Source organism: Siphateles boraxobius, unplaced genomic scaffold (genome assembly GCF_051911475.1).
Source record: "Siphateles boraxobius isolate OS27281-9 unplaced genomic scaffold, OSU_SipBor_1 65, whole genome shotgun sequence".
Lineage (NCBI taxonomy): Eukaryota > Metazoa > Chordata > Actinopteri > Cypriniformes > Leuciscidae > Siphateles > Siphateles boraxobius.
Genome location: NW_027509192.1, coordinates 1165426 through 1187500, shown reverse-complemented (window position 1 = coordinate 1187500; position 22075 = coordinate 1165426). Strand labels below are relative to the sequence as shown.

General features: G+C 37.8%; 1 protein-coding gene across 2 annotated transcripts in view; it reads left to right on the top strand.

The window, feature by feature from the left end:
* syt7a (synaptotagmin VIIa) overlaps positions 1 to 22075 on the top strand; it is a 138523-nt gene that overhangs the window by 58711 nt on the left and 57737 nt on the right. For both annotated transcript variants that reach the window (XM_077210098.1, XM_077210099.1), the window contains exon 2: positions 6241 to 6344. In XM_077210098.1, the coding sequence (XP_077066213.1) occupies positions 6241 to 6344 (104 nt within the window). The remainder of the gene's footprint in view (positions 1 to 6240; positions 6345 to 22075) is intronic.

Here is a 22075-nt window from a genome sequence, read left to right as displayed (position 1 = left end):
TGAAGATCAAGGCCACAGGTTTAGAGTCTGACACCAGATGCCAAACCTCACGAAAACTGAATCTGTTCATGAAACCTGTTGCTGAAGCTCAACTTGCACCACGTCATCCACTCAATACCCAGGGACACATAATGAGTACAATTTTGTAACAAAAAAGGTTTTAGTAATTAAATATACATATTTTTAAATAAAGTAAATACATTTATAATACGTAAATGAAACACAAGCAGAAATAATTTCTGTGTAAATAGTAAAAAAATTATTGTATTTAAAAAACACGTTGCATTGATTACATGCAACTATTTACTTATGTATGGTTTTATGAACAATTTAAAAGACAACAATTTTGCTTGTGTTGAATGAACAAGGTAGGGATATTATGGTTGTGTGTTTTTATCTCTATTTTTTCAATTATTTTTTAAAATCTTGAATCTTTAGTTTTAATTAATTATTTTAGTTTTATTGCTTTATATATATATAAATATATAGGTTTGCATGAACGTTTTTGCTCATCAGCCACTCTGCCATATAGATATTTTTATACAGAAAAACTGCCATATAGATATTTTTAACAGTCTGAGTGTGTTTATGTGAATACTCGCCAAGACCTACATTTTGATTATTTTGTGTGTATTTGACTGTTTAAGCACAATAAGCTCTGAAAAATTAACTTAGTTTAGTGCTGAGAGGCGGCTTTATGTGCCGCACTTTGGGTGTGAGAGCACAAAATATGTGTGAATGAGTAAAATTATGTGCAAAATGCACAATCCCACGCTGAAATTCAAGCCCTTTAACACCAACAATATTCATCCAGAGCAAATGAAACGAGTGAGAGAGAGAAAGTGCAGCTGGTAGTGTCTATTCTAAAGAAAATGAGTGGGAAGTTTTTCAGATATTTCTGTATCGATATGTATCGAAAAATCTATTGTTTTGACAACACTTTTGACAAAAATATATGTATTATATATAAAATGCATCCCATATAAAATGTTTGATTAGACAACGATTTTTGTCATTCATTTAATTTACATTTTTTAAAGTAACTAATGTAATAAACACACATTTTTAATTTCTGGGGCATTTCTGCCCCTCAAATACCCCTCCATTTTGGGCTCTGCTTAACCCTCTGGGGACAGATTGGGCGGTACCGCCCAAAATGACATACTTTTACAAATGAGTAATTATCTTAAAAACTATTAATGATAGAGAGGTGCGGTCTTTTTTGCCGTCTTCCTCAGATTCCGCTGAAAACAGTGATGACAAACGTCTCTGGTTACGTACGTAACCCTAGTTCCCTGAAGGGAATGAGAAGCTGCGTGAAACGCTGTGGGAACGCCCCTGCGTGAGTGGGTCATGAAGCACGTATGAAATCAATCCAATGGCGAGACGGAACGACATAGGCGGGTGATGTCATCGACCAGGAAACTATAAAGCACTCCCAAAACACAAGCGTGTCAGCTTCTGATAGACTGAGGCAAGTGATCTCGGGCATGCCAGGGGTATAGCATAGACACGCAGCGTCTCGTTCCCTTCAGGGAACTAGGGTTACATACGTAATCAGAGACGTTCCCTATCAGGGAATTCGAGCTGCGTGAAACGCTGTGGGAACGCCAATACCCACGTCGCCAAACGAGCAAGTGTCCGCCGTGTGAAGTCAGGGCGCACATTCAGACGAAAGCACCTGCGCCCCTGGATTGGAGCTGAAGTCAAGATGGTAAAATTTTTGAGCGCCGCCGCCTGCTTTTTTTCTTCCTGAAACCTCTCGATGACAGAATTTACAGAGTCACCGAGGAGGCCAGCAGATGAAAGCGGGGCATCCAGCGTCCGTAAAGGTAGACGCTCGCAATGCTCACAATCAGCCCCCTCGAGAGCTGACTGGGCATGCTGCACTCCTAAACAAACAAAACATAGTTGGTGTGTATCCCCGCCCGTGATATAACGAGAGCAGGGGAAAACACACTTCCTAAAATGTTGCTCACTCGCCATAATGATAAATGTTTTTTTTATATATATATATTAAGATATATAAGTGAAACACTCCTGCCTAGTATCAACTAAGGACAGATAAAAACACAGTATTGACAGATTTCACACACACAGAGCGCTTGCTGAAGTAACAGAAGCTGACGCGCATGTGTTTTGGGAGTGCTTTATAGTTTCCTGGTCGATGACGTCACCCGCCTATGTCGTTGAGTCTCGCCATTGGATTGATTTCATACGTGCTTCATGACGCACTCACGCAGGGGCGTTCCCGCAGCATTTCACGCAGCTCGAGTTCCCTGATAGGGAACTTACTTACTTGTATACACACTTCCTTGTTGCGCAATACCACTACGTCAAAGGCCAATGAAATCGATGTTGTTTGGCAGATTCACGAGCAACAACCAATGGAAAAATTACCGATGGAGGAATATTTTTCTTACCCAATCAGAGGAAGGTTACCATGACGTATTCTAGCAAATCGGAGGACTCTGTAGCCTTTCAAGGGGTGATACTATATACTATTACGCAAACAGCGTTGAGTGGCAGAGACGACAGAAAGCGAATGGACGCGTCGAGTGTAAACAAGGCTTTACGGAGCGAGAGTGCACAGAGATATGAGAGAGAGACCGAACAATTATAATATATATATATATATATATATATATACACACATACAATTATAGCATTATTTATTGTTTTAGCACTTTTATAATGGCAAGCAGTAAACGATTTACGGTGGAACAAGCTCTGGAACAATTACTGGAGAGTGACGAGGAGAAAGCATTGCTTAGAAAATTCTAAGCATTCCTAAGAAAAATGCCTGGGACTATTTGTAAATAAAGTTACAATTTTCATTGTTCTTTACACATTTATTTAACAATTAAACATGTATGTCAAGCAAAGGCTTTGACAAAAATATATTTTTTGTTCAAAAACTGTTCACTATTGATGTGTGATTTTCAGAAATAAATGCCAAAAATCGAATTTCCGTTTTTGAAATTCTCTAGTTTATTGTACATTTTCACTCATACTTCCTTTATAAACATATTACATGCGTGCTTATGTTAGCTTAGGGTCTTCTGAATCCATAGATACCAAAGACATAGTGTTCCATCTCCATTACATATAGTTAAGCCCAAATGTAAAAATAGAGAAAACGGATCAAAAAAAGCTTAGTCCCCAGAGGGTTAAAATGGTTTATGTGCAAATCTCATTTTGATTTGTGAATCAGTTTTCTATTTGTAAATCAATGCAGACTGACCACATAAATGATCTGCTTTGTCACTGCTAAGTCAGTTTTGGTTCCTTAACATTCAAGAAACGATGCTTTACAGAGTCACGTCTGCCGTTCTCTTGTGTTGAACACTCGCTCATTCTGAGCTCCAGTGTATGTCTATGTCAAATAAATTGTGCAAATAATATTAATAATATAATGTAATTTAATAATAATAAAATTATGTGTATATATTTGTGTCAATAATAATATTAAATAATAATTTCTATATAATTATGTAATAATATGTAATAAAATAATAATAACAATACATATTATGTAACCATCTTGTATGACTTAGTAAAGAAATGTAAAATAGCTTTAGTTGTCGCTTCTGATTAATTTTGCCACACTTGAACTGGAACATAAAATCATGTGCATTGCATTGTGGGATGCATTTTATTGTGTACTGCATTTTAATAAACCATATTCCATTCATGCAGCAAATTCACATTCTGTGCACTGTATACTGTACATACTAAATACTGTAAAACGTAGTATGCAAGGACGCCATTCCAAACACTCCTCTTTACTTAGCAAAATGTATTATTTGGACAGATTTCCTGATGGTGTGTCGTGTGGATTTGTTTCAGAAACTGATTTCACTGCAGTTCATAAAGTCATCTGAGGTGTTTGTAGAATAAGTCAGCTGGCGTTTCATAATAATGTTTTGTACTTTCGTATGTGTGAGAGTGTGTCTGTAAGAAAGAGATAGAGAAGACACAATCCTTTCTGATTATAACTGCACTGAGGGGAACAAGAAGAGAGAGAGAGAGAGAGAGAGAGAGAGAGAGAGAGAGAGAGAGAGAGAGAGAGAGATAAAGCGACATACAAAAGTATGTGGGCACCTCAAGATGTCTGAATGTAGATAAAAATATAAACACAAGTGATGTTTATTTTGAAGAAAGATAGCTTAAGAAAAAAACATTTGATAGGAACATTTTGTATGGTTTAAAACAACATGTAGGTGTTGATGTGTTTGTTTGTGTTTAGTGTAACATTTTCATAGTTAATGTGAACTACAACTCTGGGTTGTGTGTGTGTGTGTGTGTGTGTGTGTGTGTGTGTGTGTGTGTGTGTGTGTGTGTGTGTGTGTGTGTGTGTGTGTGTGTGTGTGTGTGTGTGTGTGTGTGTGTGTGTGTGTGTGTGTGTGAGAACATATACGCTAAAAATCACCAGTTGTATTTTCCAAAATCTTTCTTATTATTAAGATGTGGAACAGAAGCTCTTTCTGATGGTTTGGGTCTGCTTTCATTTCACAAGGTTGTGCAGAACAGCAGATCAAAGAGCCTGTGTACTATATGGACACACACACACACACACACACACACACACATACACACACACACACACACTGACTGACTGACTGCATGAGTGCATCATGCTTTGTCCCTTCAGTTCACAGGGGAGATCAATCTTAAACGTTTATCACTCTTTACTCCCGTCCCCTCAACTATCCATCCATCCCTCCATCTCCTCCCTACACCTCCATCAGCAGATGTGTCCATTCATCATATTTTGTCAGGTTCATTCCTGTCTCTCTCTCTCTATGTCTTGTTCTGTCTATCTCTCTGTGTGTCTCACATCTGCAGCCATCAGAATTGATCTACTGAATGCATGTTATTATTCCCAAAACTGTTATTATTATGTATGCTACCGCGGAAAGCTTCTAACCAGCAAGCTTGATTTCATGTGTCATTGTCTTCTGAAATACAGTCCATAGTCAATGTAAGCTTGTGAATTCAAGAGCAAAGCACTAAAAAACTCTCAGAACATTAAGGCTCTGTGGTATTTAGATGTGTTTTGGTGGATCGGATCACAAGTAGACGAGGGAGACATTCCCGTTCACACCTGGTGTTTTAATCCGTCTTTTGTCCTTTACAACCAATGGATGAAATAAGCTCGCGCAATTTACATATGAACGTGAACAGAGACGACAGAAAAACATACTTTAATTTCTGTTCTGAAAGCCACAAGACTCAAGAAATCAGGAATGGTGAGAGAACATTCAAACCAAACTTGGGTCTTCAGTCGACAAAGTTTAAATCCTAGCTTGTATTGGAAGCCTCTCTGAAATTGCCTACCCTACCTTTAATGAAGGGCTATTGACTATTTTAAGCCAATGCTGGCTCTATGTAGATATTGTAGTAGTGATTTAATATGACAGCCGTGACAAACAATGTGAAGCTTAGAGTAAACACTATTGTTACCTGAATGTCAGCAGTGAACGCTCTCCGCTCGATTTGATGGCTGTGAGGAGGGATATAGAAAAGATGCTCGAGCGCTCTCACAGAATTAGACCTTAATGCAGTTTTTGGGCACACACTTAATGGAGAATTGATGCCATGGGCCAAATTTAAATAATAACTCAAGTATAAAATTAGGGAGACCAAGAGGGCATGTGCTTGAGCAGCACGTAACGCAGACTGAAATCTGCATCAAATTTGCATATAGTATGTTTTTGGGCTCAACTCATCTCACACTTTATATATGAAAACTTTAGTGGCATATCTCTCCCTCTTTTCAATTAAATTCAATTCACGTTTATTTGTATAGCGCTTTTCACAATACACATAATTTCACGGCAGGTTTACAGAAAGTGCACGAGTCCACATTACAATTTAGAGTGATTTGTTATCAGGTAACTGTCTAAGTTATGTATTTTCAGAAATGTACATATACAAAATCACAGTTAGCGAAAAAGGTATTCCTTTAAACAATGTAATAATTTAATGCAGAAACAATGAGCTCATTGAAGTAATGAATTCTTGTTTGTTAACAAATGATTATGACATCTTTCCCTCTCCAAGTGTATTTTTTCTCCCCTTTCTGATTTCGCTCTACAGTCACTTTTGCTCCCATCGTGTAAGCTATTGATCCTTCTTTAGGACTTCAGAGACTTCATAAACTCTGGTCAGTGTAAATGTCAGACTGTTCCCCGTACTCTCAGATATTAACTGTGTGTGTGTGCGTGTGTTTCACAGGCTCCTTCTCTTTGAGCGTGCTGCTGGTGTCGTTGGCGATGACCGTGTGTGGTGTTTGGCTGGTTGCTCTCTGCGGCGTCTGTAAATGGTGTCAACGCAAGCTGGTGAGTTACACACTCCACTTTAATATGATCTTGTACATGCATTTTGTTTGTACAACTGGGCGGCACTTTGGTAATGTGCTGACCAAACGTTTGGATGTACATTTGTGTAGCTTTAATGTTTCTGGCCTTTCTATAACAGGACAGATTTAATATTTTACTACTTAAAAGTTGCTCTTTCATAGCCTGGGAGAATTAAAGAGGACCTATTATGATTTTTTACATTTTCAATTTCTTTTGTGTGTGATTGTTGCTGTATGAGCATGAAAAAGGTTTCCAAAGTTATTCTCTATATCAGTTTCAGTATTCACAATATTCCTCATTTAAATAATTCATACGCAGAATAAAGGGGCGGGGCCTTGTTAAGTTAGTTAGTAGTGTGTTGAAATTGGAGGTTATGCAAAGAGGACGGACATTTCCCAAACATGCTCTAAGCGGTTGACCAATCACAACACACTGGTCCAGCCGACCAATCAGAGAACAGTGTGCTTTTCAGGAGGAGGGGCTTCGTAGAGACAGGAACTAAACAGAGCGTTACTGACAGACTGGGAAGAGAGGACCTGCAACATTAGAGAATATAGGAAAAATAATGAACAATCAAGCATGAAAACCTATTCTAGTAGAGCCCAAAAAACAGCATCAAGACTTTGTAAAAGGGCATAATAGGTCCTCTAATATGGAGGTCTCACTTAGTATCAACTTTCTCTCCGATGTTTCTCCTCAAAAGCAAATAAAAATGAGTAAATAGCAGACCAACAGTAATCGTATTGAGATATAAAATGAATGTGGATAGTGGCTCAGATAATTTGGTCTTTGATGAGAAATATTTTAGTTCATTTTGAGATATCTTTTGATTGTACGAATCTTGGCAAATCTAAGTAGAGTTTGAGACATTGTTAAGCTCTCTTGTGAGATGTGAGATCACTGTGTTTCTTCTGAAGAAGAGACTCCATTGCTTTTCGTTAGGTCCATTACTGTTTAGGAGAAACAATAAAATTCATGAAATAATGAGGAGGTGGCTTCCATACCGATTAATCGATGTAAAAGCTAATTGATTAGGATGGTCACGCGGCTCATTAGTCAGATGGAGTGGAACCGCGCCGCACGGCTCTTAACTGGCCCGTTTATTTGGCTCGTATTCATGAGTCAAAGCTAATTGATTCCCGATTTCTGGCATACAGTACATGTACGATGGTGTGTGAACCCCAGAGAGTGGACAGCGTTTTAAAGTGCTTGTGTTTGCATGTGTTTGCATGCATGTGGTTTGATCTGGCAACCACCAGAACACACTTTTGTGCAGGCAAGCACCACTCACCTCTTCTAAATGTTTTTCAGTTTATTGTATTTTGATGGGTTGGTCATGGTCACATTTGTTAGTGTTTAATAGCAATACTGTAAGCAGCCAAAAGGGTTTTCTCCAGGCTGAAAACAACGCCTCATAATTTCATCCTCACGGCCAGTGATCAGACTTTTAAATGGCAGCGCTGATTGGAACAACCTTGAGTGACCTGAATGGTGTTTCAAAGTGAAAGAACCATTTCCCATTTATTCCACCAGAAGCAAAATACTTAATTGAACATGTCGGAAGATTTCACACGGACACAGAATCGTAAATATCCTCAAACACAACTATATGTAGTCTTTGACCTCATTCCTCCCAGAAGACTGATCACAGGCCATCACAGCTGGTGTCACGAGGTCATTGAGCTCATATATGCCCTCTGAACCTGTGCGGACGTGTGTGTGTGTTTTGGTAAGTGAGTATGTGCATATGCATACTAACAAGCACACATTGCTGTTCACCAGCACATGGTATGTTTTGCATGCTGGGACCAGCTTGGGATGCTGGTTGCTGGTGGACCAGCATATGTTGTCTTTTGGGTGGTTGTATGATCCCAGAAAAACTCTTATATGTGTTATGTCACGCTTATTGGTGTGTGTTCATAGTTAAAAACCTAGACAATTTTCCAAATTAATTTTAATAAATTATTTAAAAAAGAAAAATGCATGTTGCTGGTTACATATTTACACAGTAAAATCCAAACACTGCTCAGTTTTCATATTTTCATTCCCAATCTATAGATTAAAGAGTAGAAGTAACACTGAATAAATGTTGTGGTTAGTGAAATTAAGTAGATTCACTCTACAAGTGATGATTGAAACACAACAACTACAACTTACTTATAGCCACAGCCTTAGATGAAATCAACTGCCAATACAAACAATATCTCACCAGAGGATGATTAAACAACTCCAAAAACAGCATTACCATAGTCTGTAGAAGTCACCATTATGATGATTAGTGTTCCCTTAGTTGGGAACTTGATCATTGACTTTAGTTGAATTATTTCCCTTTCAGCAATTGTTGAAAGTGCATGCTATCACTATTTTCAACCATATTTTATGCTCCTGGCTGCAATGACAAACCCTACTATGTGCACTTTTTGGAATAAGTGACTGACAGCTGGAATTTGACATACAGTATATGACTTTCCAAATAGGCATGAAAGTCTTTAAAAACAGTAACTTTCAGCTTTGAACTTTCACTATTAAGTCGTTATTAACTGTCCCATCGAAAGCTGTTCTCATAACCCCTGTTATTAAACAAACTGCTTATGATTATGCTTTTATTAGTCGTCAAGTCACCTTTATTTATATAGCGCTTTTTACAATACAGATTGTATCAAAGCAGCTTCACAGTGATAACATGAAAATAATATAACAAAGTTTGTTTCTAAAAGAAAATTGCGTCAACGTCCACCTTAAGTAAGGCAGATCAATAATATTTTTATTAGACCAGCATTATACTAGCATAAACCAGCCTGGATGAATGTGGCAAAGTGTGTGTGTGTGAGCGTGTGTGTGTTTGTGTGCGTGTGCGTGTGTTTGTGTGTGTGTGCGTGTGCATGAGGGAGAGAATTTCTTCTTTCTTTACTTTGCTATACTTTGGAGACATTCTTTCGGGGATGCTCTCAAAGGTAAAATTTTTTTCATAAATTAAGTAAATGGTGTTTATTTATTTGCTTATATGCTTAGTCTGTAGTTATGAAGTCTGCAGCAGACCTTATGCGCCAGAGAAACAAGCGGGCTGCCATCTTTAGAATTTTGTGTTTGAACTTCAGTTTTTGCGGTAAACCTGTATATTTTGATGGCATCGATATCGAAGAGTAATTAGCTGGTGATGTGGATTTCCTTATTAATGAAACGTTATCATGAGCATTGTAAGTAGACCGGGAAGATTTTAAAACAAGCAGTTCATTCATATATTCGTATGATCTTATCTTCATGCTGTGATACAAACTCTTGAGTGTGTGTTTTGTGCTCAGAACTGTTTGTGACTTTGTGTTCATTAGCTTTAACAGGAAATGACCTCAGTTCAGCAGGAAGCTGCTCCTGTCTCTGCCACATTACACTCAGACGGGTCACCTTTGCAAGTAACATTAAGTTAAATTGAGCGGCTGGATGTGTGTTAAAAGAGGAGTGTGTTACCAGAATGTGTGTGTGTGTGTGTGTGTGTGTATGCACAATATACAATATTTATATATATTTAAATTAATTCGCGATTAATAGATTTGACAGCACTAGTTTATATTAATATTTTGAAACATCAAATTTTGTAAATATATAAAATATGTGTGTGTATAGTGTGTGTGTGTGTGTATGTATTTATATATATATATATATATATATATATATACGCACACATACATAGACAATTTATATATATTTACAAACTTTTATTTTAGATGCGATTCATCGATTTGACAGCAACTAAAATAACTCTGATTATGAATTGTTAAATCGCGCACACACACACACACACACACACACACACACGCGCACGCACGCACGCACGCACCCACGCACGCACGCACGCACGCACGCACGCACACACACACACACAAACACACACACATATTATTATTTACAAACTTTTGTTAGATAGATGCAATTAATCGCAATTAATCGATTTGACAGCACTAGTTTGTATTCATATTTTGAATGAGTATATTGTTATATTTTAAATTTTCCTATTTAAATAAAAATAATTTTTATGTGATTTTGTCATTTTTATTTACAATTTATTTTGACTTTAATTTAATTTCAGTGTTTTAGTTTGTTTTAGTTACATTTTAGATTTAACTGAATTCCAGTTATTAATTTTAGTGCTTCAACTGCAAACTTATTTCAGTTTAGTTGCCAATGCAACATTACTGATTTTTCCAGCGGAGAGAACAAGCATGTTCAGAAATGTTCAGGCTTGGGTTAATCTGTACTGTAGGTCCGCTGGGTGGATGAAGTTGCCGGTCCGTATGGAGTGATCGGGTTGCGTCTTCTACAGGAAGAGTTTCAGACAGACGAGTGTAATGAGAGTGAGACTTAGATACATCATACACTGTTCATTCAAGGACAAACGGGACAACAGAATTATTAATGGCTTTTTTTGCGCTCGATATTTTCATATTCTGCCGTCTGTAGTTTTTCGATCTGTTTCAGGCACATTTTACACCTGCTAGACGGTAGAGTTTCCCACGGGAGCATTTCATTACTCAAAGGTTGCTTTTTAATAGCTCAGGAGATATAGTTAAGTTTTATTCAAGTAACTTCATCCAGATGTGTCTACCAGTTTAGAAAATCAATAGACGTATACATGTAACATGTTGAGATCATATTGAGTTCATGTTGAGAACTTTGACTTTTGATTGAGGGCTTTGGAATTGTGGTGATTCTTTGAAGTTATAGAATTATAGAATATTATATGCCTTTTATGTAAGTCTGCTACACTGTTAAAAAGTTCCCATTGATTTACAATACAAGCTATTCATCTTTTTATAAAAAATATGAATATCAGCATCTCCACCAAAACTTTTTTTTCTCTTTTCAATTTTGAGTTTCATATTCTCACTATATTATACTATGAGCCGTATGTATCAAATATGATACTCTACAAAATGCACATGCAGACTTTTTTTCAGTATGTATTTGTTTCATTGAATTGAAACAAATACATTCCTGCTCTACTTCCTGCTTCTACTTCCTGCTCAGCTACTGTTCGGACGCTCTCGCTTACTGCTCCGCGCTTTGCTCTATCGCTTTTATATTTCTATATTTTATCTCCTTTTATCACCTAATTTTAACTTCAGCAAATCAGCACAGTGCTCAAACGTTTGGATTACTACAAAAAAAAGCAGAATTATTTTATTCAACCAGCCTCCCACTGAAAGCTTACATTCCGGGGAAGAGAAAACAAAACTGCCTACATTCATAAGGATAAGAAAATGCCTCCTCTGGAATCTACTTGCTGCTCCAACTGCCACAGACTTTTACAAAGGATTGCAATTCTTGAAACAAAGTTAATTGCGGGACCACCAAACCAGACGGAACACACAACAGAGCTTCGTCATGGACGTCCTCAGCATACAGCCGGTGAGTCCCATGAATCTAGTGCTTCTCGACAGGCCATACTGAGTGTAGAGAAACAAGCCGATCGTTTTACTAATCGATGGCACAAACAGGGTGCGAGACCCAAAGGCACTCGAGACATCAGATTGTCACGAGCATCACATATTACTGCAGTAGCATCCTCTACCCCAGATACGGCTCTGACAAGGACTGCAAACACTGGTCTCCTACCACCGCCTATACATCTTGAGAACAGATTTGAAGTATTAATGAATGAGGAATCCCCAAATTTGATGAATGTGATCACACACAGACAGAATCAGCCAGTAGCTAACACTGATGCTAACTGGGGCTCAAGGTCGAGCAGACAGCGGCACTCAGCTCACAGTGCAGCCGAGCCCAGGACTCTGATAGTGGGCGACTCCGTAATCAGAAACATTAATAGCAGGGATACAACAACGTGCTGCCTTCCACAAGCAACAACATCTGATGTAAACAGGGAACTTCAGAACATTCTGATGAAACATAAGACTGCAAATCGACTGATCATTCATGTGGGGAAGAATGATATTCATAAAGAGCAGTCGGAACTTCTTAAAAAGGATTTCAATGAACTTTTTGAAACACTTAAAAGACTGAAAGTTCAAACATTCATCAGTGGACCACTCCCAGCAAGAGGAACAAACAGGTTTTCACGGTTGCTTGGGCTTAATACATGGCTGCAAAAAACCTGCAATATAAAAGGAGTGAACTTTATTGACAACTTCAATCTTTTCTGGAGTCAGAGGCAACTGTTTCAACAGGATGGCCACCACCCAAACAAACTTGGTTCAAGAGTGCTAAAGGACAATATCTACTTCTCGCTCCGTCATCCTTCTGCAATGTGTGCCAATCCACTCAACCTGAATGGCACACACACACCTGGATACAGTATGAATGACCACAGGATTTCACTTCAGCCCCTGAATGGACATGCGGTTGACACATCACACAAGGACAGTGATAACACCACTCAGCCACAACAACCTCTGCTCACGGACACAATCTCAGCTGAGCCCTGCCCACAGAGCTCACCACAGACAGACTGTGACATACCAGCACTGCTCCAATATACAGCACCCAAGGACGACTTTCTGGAAAACAGCCAGGGAAACCAGGACAGCATATTACAGCCTCCAATAACACCAGAGCAAAAATCACTCTCACTGGAAACATTATCACTCTCTCCAGCATCTCCACTTCTGTGCTTCTCAGAGAAAATGGAACAACTGGTGCACGCTGGAACTAGACTATCCCACTCTTTTGCTGCGAGCCCCCAGATACCAACCAAAAAACGCCAGGCCCCACAACCACCAAAGCCTACGGGCCCAGCTCGCCCTCCCCCTCCCCCTGTGAGAGCTCTTCGGCCTCTGCCACAGCGCCAGGGCCCACACCCTCCACCGGCGGCTCGAGGTGAACCAAAAACAACTGATACCAGCTCTCAGTGATATGTGTCGGGTCCCCGCTATGATAACAATAACTTTCTCAAATGTTTACAGAACAAGCGGGAACCCAGTGTGCCTGTATGTTTTTCTATTGCTGTTCAATTACATGATAGAAAGTCTAAGGCCTTCAAAAGCCGTACAGCAAACCCATCTAATCTGGTGCCTATTACACGACATACCAAGATTGCTGTGGGGACAAAAAGTAAGACTGTTAAGTTAGCACTTTTAAACATCCGCTCACTTAAAAATAAATCACTTTTAGTCAATGACTTAATAACCACATACAACCTGGATTTTATGTTGCTAAATGAAACTTGGCTAGAAGAAAGTTGCAGTGCAACAGTCCTCAATGAAACAGCCCCTCCTAACTTTACTTTTATGAGTGTCTGCAGAGCTGTCAGAAGAGGCGGAGGTTTAGCTGCTCTTTATAAAGATGTCTATCAATGTAAGCAAATATCATTTGGGAATTACCCGTCTTTCGAATATCTGGGTATTGTGTTAAAAGGTGCTCCACGCATTTTACTTATCATTGTTTACAGGCCTCCAAAATACTCTCCAGCTTTTGCTGAGAACTTAACAGAACTGTTAAGTTCTATTTCCTCAGAGTTTGACTGCTTTGCCATTGCTGGAGATTTTAACATTCACATAGATAATGCAGAAAACAATATGGCAAAAGAAATCAAAACTGTTTTAAAAACTTTTGATCTGACTCAGCATGTACATGGAGCCACACATAATCGTGGACACACTCTAGATTTACTTATCAGTAAGGGTCTAAACATTTCATCAATTGTTATTAAGGATGTAGCACTGTCTGATCATTTTTGTATTTTCTTTGATATATTGATCTCTCCTGCCATTGAAGCTAGATCTGTGTCTGTCAAGAAGAGATGCTTAAATGAGAATACTAGTGTACTATTTATGAAGGCTATATCTTTAACACCAAGCATATCTGCTGACTCTGTTGATTTTCTCCTTGATTCTTTTAACTCAAAAGTTAAGAGTGTAATTGATGATATTGCTCCTGTGAAAGTCAGGAAGAAGAGTGGCAGACAAAAAGCACCTTGGAGAAACTCAACAGCAGTGCAAAATATGAAAAGACAATGCAGAAAAGCAGAGCGCATGTGGCGGAAGACAAAACTTGTAGTCCATTATAACATCTACAAAGACAGCATCCATGCTTTCAATAAGGAACTAAGCAAAGCTAGACAGACTTTTTTCTCGAATATTATAAACAGCAATATAAACAACACGCGCACTCTTTTTGCTACTGTAGAGAGACTGACAAACCCCCCAAGCCAGATTCCCAGTGAAATGCTCTCAGTGAGAAAGTGCAGTGAGTTTGCTTCTTTCTTCTCTGAGAAAATCAATAATATCAGAAAGGTGATCAGCTCATCCTTGAGTTGCGCTGGGGTCAGGCAGATCAAACAACAGCACGAGAAAGTAGCAACTATGTCTGATTTCGAAGAAATTGATGGCAAAATTTTGGAAGAAACCGTACAGCAACTAAAAACATCAACCTGCGCCCTTGATGCACTTCCCACATCTTTTTTCAAAAATGTGTTACACAGCTTAGAAGCAGATCTCCTAGAAGTGGTAAATGCCTCACTTCTCTCTGGGAGTTTTCCGACCTCCCTGAAAACTGCTGTTGTCAAGCCCCTCCTGAAAAAGAGCAATCTGGATAAGACCATATTAAACAACTATAGACCGATCTCAAATCTTCCTTTCATAGGCAAGATCATTGAAAAAGTTGTCTTCAATCAGCTGAACAAATTCTTAAGCTCGAATGGATACTTTGACCATTTTCAATCTGGTTTCCGACCGCACCACAGTACAGAGACCGCGCTCATAAAGATAATAAATGATATTTGCTTAAATACTGATACAGGCAAATTATCAGTGCTGGTACTACTCGACCTCAGTGCTGCATTTGACACTGTCGATCACAAAATACTTCTTGACAGGCTGGAAAACTGGGTCGGGCTTTCTGGGATAGTCCTAAAATGGTTCAGGTCATACTTAGGAGGCAGAGGTTATTATGTGAGTATAGGAGACCATAAGTCTGAGTGGACATCCATGACATGCGGAGTCCCTCAAGGCTCAATTCTTGCGCCACTCCTATTCAACCTGTACATGCTCCCAATGAGCCAAATAATGAGAAAGAACCAAATCGCTTACCATAGCTATGCAGACGACACACAGCTCTACTTAGCCCTATCGCCTAACGATTACAGCCCCATTGACTCCCTTTGCCAATGCATTGATGAAGTAAACAATTGGATGTGCCAAAACTTTCTTCAGTTAAACAAAGACAAAACTGAAGTCATTGCGTTTGGAAACAAAGATGAAGTTCTCAAGGTGAACGCATACCTTCAGTCTAGGGGTCAAACAACTAAAAATCAAGTCAGGAATCTGGGTGTGTCTCTAGAGCCAGACCTTAGTTTCAGTAGTCATGTCAAAGCAATAACTAAATCAGCATATTATCACCTGAAAAATATTGCAAGAATTAGATGCTTTGTTTCCAGTCAAGACTTAGAAAAACTTGTGCATGCTTTCATCACCAGTAGGGTGGATTATTGTAATGGACTTCTCACTGGCCTTCCCAAAAAGACCATAAGACAGTTGCAGCTCATACAGAACGCTGCTGCTAGGATTCTGAGCAGAACCAGAAAATATGAACACATCACACCAGTCCTCAGGTCTTTACACTGGCTGCCAGTTACATTTAGGATTGATTTTAAAGTATTATTACTGGTATATAAATCATTCAATGGCCTAGGACCTGCAATACATATGCTCACTGAATATAAACCCAACAGATCACTCAGATCATTAGGATCACATCGGCTAGAAATACCAAGGGTTCACTCTAAGCATGGCGAGTCTGCTTTTAGCTACTATGCCAGCCGCAGCTGGAACCAGCTTCCAGAAGAGATCAGATGTGCTCCTACAGTAGTCACATTCAAATCCAGACTCAAAACACATCTGTTTAGCTGTGCATTTACTGAATGAGCACTGTGCCACTGTTCGTCCGACTGTTTGCACTGTATTTTATTTTATGTTTTAATTATTCTGATTTCTGTATTTTATCTTTTATTCTAAACTGTTTTAATTATTCTGATTTCTTTTGATTATTTTAATTTCTTCTATGTAAAGCACTTTGAATTACCATTGTGTATGAAATGTGCTATATAAATAAACTTGCCTTGCCTTGCCTTGCCTTGCCTTGCCAATTGTGTCGATAAATTTCTTCATTCCATTGTTTTATTATGCAGCAATGGAAAGCATTTGTTAGTGATGTAACCGATGACCAGTCTGTGAACTGCTTTTTCAACACAACCCATTTACTCTTCCTCAAAGACTCGTTAAGAACCTCTATAGATGTACTAATCAGCACTGGCCTTTAATTAGTACTTGTGTGTCTGTTTCAGAGACCCGGACAGAAACTGCAGTCTTTTTTGAGCTCTGATTTTGGAGCACTTGAAAGCTTGAAATCATCAGTAATAATGTTAATTAAACTCATCAGCAATAGTTAATTCATTGAATTGTATAATTTCCTGTTTCTTGGTATTTAGTGTTGTAAAGAAAAAAGTTGTTTTAATTAGTAATTTAATGTGTAAAAACTAACTTTAAAAAGTTTTACATTTCTTTTTACTATATACTGTATATATATTAAAAAAAATTTGGAGAGAGAGAGAGAGAGAGAGAGAGAGAGAGAGAGAGAGAGAGAGAGAGAGAGAGCTGCACAAATTGAGAATCACATTTCAAATAAAGATCACAATTCTCCCACAATGTTGAATAGACAACTTTACAAAATAGCATGTATAGGCTAATTTACTAGTGGTTCTGGCAACAACAAAAAAATTAATATGAATCAGTTTTGGAACGAATGATTCAATGACAAATACATTTTTAACAGTCACTTATCGCCACCTACTGGTGTAATGATGTAATTATACTAAGTTTTAATTAAGCTTTTAGTTTAAACAAAGAAATAGCTTTTTAGAGGTGATTTACTCTATTCTGATACCACAGTAGACATCAGTGTTTATTTTAGGATGTGAACACTATGTTGACTTTGAGTATTTCACTGGTTTCCACCCGCAGCGGATGAGTCAAGTCTCGCTCTCTTTGTGAGTCAGCTGGACTTAAAGGTTCCCCTGCGTCATGACTAGGTGTCGTGGGGTCAAGCAGATTGGTATTAAATCCTTAATGAAGTCTGCTGAGGCTGTATGGAAGTGTGTGTGTGTGTGTGTGTTTGAGGGATAATTACATCCTGTCCTGGGGTTGAAGAAGACCTCTTGTTCTGTACGCCACTTTTTGATATAGCAGACGCTTCTCCTGGCACTATTTCTCTATTAATGAAGAGAAAGAGACTGCTGGATTTGTGACTGGAAATGATGATATAAAATAGAATTACCCTTTAGAATTTAAACTACGTTCTAATTCACATAAGCTGCTTCCAAAATCGCATACTGTATTGTAGGTACGAATCGTACTTCGCGACTGTTAAAGTCCCACCGTAGTGAAAATCACGTTATTAATGTTGTTTATATGTCTATGTGGTGTTTTTAATATGCCTTAAGACGAACCATGTGTAAATTCATAAGTTAACACCAATGCTGAGTATTTTCTCTTTAAAACTGCAGTGAACCAAAGACAGTCTCAAAAACACTGAGCTGGTGTGAGTGAGTGGAGGCGGGGCTAATTTGCATATTCATAGAGCCGCGTATACTAGATGAGGCAAGGTGTTACATTCAAGCTATTATAAGGCATGAATAAGTTTATTTCAAGGAAAAACATTTTTAAATGTTATTTTGGTGGTTAAAGATGAGTTTTTAAGGAATAAAATGATTGTCTACAGGGGGACTAAAAAAGTACACTATGAACGTGTGTAGTATGAGTGAATTTGAATGTATTAGCTTCGCTTCACCTCCATTTGTAAAAAATCCTCTGCTGTGACCTCATGGGATAGTAGTGACTGTCAAATGCACACTTTAGATGTAGTAGGCCATCCAGGTTCTGTTTTATGAGTACTCTGAATTTGAACAGCTCACATTATGTTTTTTACCTGCTATATAGTATATAAATTGGCATATTCGGACGCAACAATACTGTCCACCCTAAGTAGTACGCTAGGCTAGAGTCATTGGGTTGTTTCTGTGAGAGCCAATAATATGTGGATGTTATTGTTGTCAGACTGCAGATGAAGTGTAGTGCACTTCAGTTTGCTCTATGACTTCCAATAAAAACCTTAATCTAATAACTAGAGTGAGTATTAAGATTTATGGGAATGCTAACCGATCACTTTCTCTAGGTATAGACCTCATTGACTTGGAAAGCATAATATACTGTATATTATTTAAAATAGTATATGAAGGAGAATGTATTATGTAATGATAATTTTTTCAACTTTTTAAGACATTTATCATTACTTAATGCATATTGTTATATATATATATATATATATATATATATATATATATATATATATATATATATATATATATATATATATATATATATATATGCATCTGTAACACACAGATGGTACATGGAATGCTAGTTTAGTATGTACTGCACTACACACAGTAAGGATTGTTTGTTTACTGCCTGCTAGTTTTTAATTTGGGAAAAATTACATTTTGGAAATAATGGCATTTTGCAGTTTAAACTAAATTCGGTTTTGTTTAAAAATAGCATTAAAATAATCAGATAAATTAGTCAAGAAAAGATGATGTGAAAAATGTAATTCCACGTCATTTCTGGTTCATGCGTCACACTGCAAGTAAAAGGTCATGTCAGGTGCATTGCATTGTGGGATTCTGTATTCCACTCAGAATGCTCTGGTTGTATTGTGTACATTTTGACCAAAGTATTTTTATTATACAATATTTGCTGTGTACAATGCTATTTGAACAATAGTTTGTAGTGTTTGATTTGTAGTACACCCTATGGTGGAGTTCTTCTAATGACGCCGGCTCCGCCTCTCTCTCCTCACATCACTCGTTAACTTCTGATTGGCTGCGGTTTAATCAAGAGCTTCTTCCAGCAATTGATAGTAATTGTGTGTATGAAGTAGTGTGTGTGTGTGTGTGTGTGTGTGTGTGTGTGTGTGTGTGTGTGTGTGTGTGTGTGTGTGTGTGTGTGTGTGTGTGTGTGTGTGTGTGTGTGTGTGTGTGTGTGTGTGTGTGTGTGTGTGTGTCTGTGTTTGTGTGTGCGTGCGTGTGTGTGTGTTGCTGGATGTTTATTATCGAGTGGATTTTTATAATTATCATTTATGTGCTATTAGGTTGACAGAAGGTGATATCAATACAGGCAAACACACTAAACTGTGGTTGTGAAAGGTCTCTCTCTCTCTCTCTCTCTCTCTAATCAATTGAAGTACATTAGTGCTCCCTTTGAAACAACATACTACTATTATTAACGGGGAGTGTTCACTAACCTTTGGCTTGACGGTATTTAAATGTTGTGTAAATGTTAGAACAGTCGAATGATCTTAAAATAATGTTAATAGAACTTCCTTATGATGTCATTTGCATTTGATAAACGTTATCACAATGTTAGGAGAACATATTTTTGGTGCAGCATTGTCTGAAGGTCTTTTAAAGTAAAGTTTAAGCTGAGCATGGACGTTGCATGTTTAGTTAAGCTACAGTAACACACAGATACCATGTTCTGTTTTGTTGTCACTTGACTTTATTATGCGCATCTCATTATGTTTAATTTGAATTGAATGAAAAAATTGCATGAAACAGAAGTTGTGATAGTCTTTTCTTCCCTGTTGTGACGTATATTCGTGAAACGGCTCCTTGAACAAGAACAAATGTAGGGCGGAGCTTTATCTTGTCCATCGGGAATTGAAATGTAAATGTGATTGGATGGTTGTGGTTTGCTATTGGTCGATATCATGTGAGTGACAGGATCCCCGCCCTCATGCCAGTAACACGTCATCAGAGAAGAGATGTCGCTGCAATATTTATTTATATTTTATTTGTTATACTTTATTTTCATTTTTTTTATAATATACTTTGTTTTATTTTTTATTTTTTTATTTAAAAAAAAAATTATGCTTTATTAAATTTTTAATATTTTTTTTTATTATATAGAATTATAAATTTTATTTTTATTTGTTATAAATTTTTTTATCATTTTATTTTATTTTTATGAAGAAATATTTTTAGACTTTGTTTTATATATTTATTTATAATTGTTTTTTTAATAAATTGGTAAAAATCTTAGACTGACGTTATTTTTTGTTTTCATATTGATGGATTGGAAACACTGAACGGTGTGTAGAACAGTCACTCCCATAAAAAACTTTGAGATTTGAGAGAGAAAGAGAGAAAAAGGCACGTTTGAAGCCCAAGCTGGAGAGAGATGAATAAAGTTGGAGAAGACAAAGAAAAGATAAAAAGAAGTGGAGAATATATGGAGATATATGACAGCGCTGCCCTCTTGAGCTTTCCAGCCAAAGATAGAAAGAGCGAAAGAGAGTTTGTGTCAATGGCCACTGTGTGTCTGTTGGGCTGAAGCTCTTTCTGATGTCTTTGCCTGTAGCCATGTGTGTGTGACAGTGTTTGTACGTGTGTGTCTTTGCTCAGAGCGAGTCATGGTACTGAATGCACATTTCTGACTCTCTCCTTCTCGATTCTTGACACACACACACACACACACACACACACACACACACACACACACACACACACACACACACACACACACACACACACACACACACACACACACTCATTCCCCCCCGAGCCTCACAGTTGGCGAGCTGTCGCTTCCTCCGCTCGTCTCAATCATCGGTAGCGTCCTCTCCTCCCTCACTTTTTTCATCCCCACTTCTCTTTCAAACCCCTCCTCCTCCTACACTCTTCCTCTCTCGCTCTTTCTCTCCCGGTTTTGTTTCGCTCTCATCTCTTTCTCTGTGAAAATTTCATGATACAGTTGATGACAGATGAGTTTTCTTTGATAGCTTGTTCTTGTCTGTCAAAAACTGCGACTACTTACCCAGAAACTGCAGCCTGTAAGTACTCTGCGTGTGTGTGTGTGACTGTGTGTGTGTGTGTGTGTGTGTGCGTGTGTGTGTGTGTGTGTGTGTGTGTGTGTGTGTTAGTCAGGGTTTTCAATCTCAGATATTTACAAATCACACATTATTCTCAGCTGAACTTAGTTGACTTTGCATGTGTGCACAAATGCATGCTTGGCTGTATATCCAGGAAATGCTACATATAGTTCAACAATCATGTTCTTCTGCTGTATTTTTGCCTGATTTTACATATTTTAAAAGCGTATTTATTTGAAGCTCAATTGCATTGAATATTAAGGGATTTCAGAGAATTTTCCAAATACATTTTTTATATTTCTTAAGAATTTTAATGGTATTAAATTGAAATTTCCGATAAATATATGCATCTTAAAATATTTTTTATTTTATTTATTTCTTAAAATGTTATTAATTTCTTAAAATTTTAGCTCTCTTTAGTGATCTTTGAGTGAGTCAGCGTTTCTTTGTAACGTTTCATTGAATATCAGGGTCATGCTACTATATGAATGTATTTGCATATCTAATCAGTCTTTGAGGGCATTTAGTTGAACACGCTTTACACTTTCAGGGCTAATAACGCTCTAAAACATGTCACTGCATGCCCTGTTTGTCTTTAAATGGTCTGTTAAGTGTCGCTTTTAATTGGATTATTGATCCATGTGCTCTAAATTGCTTATTGCATTCTGTTTCAAGGTGAACTAGTACTATGTGGTGTCAAGGTTATTGATACCATGATGGTTTTGGACACAGCTATTACTGTATGCTAATATTATGGTACTCAATGTGGAAAATCC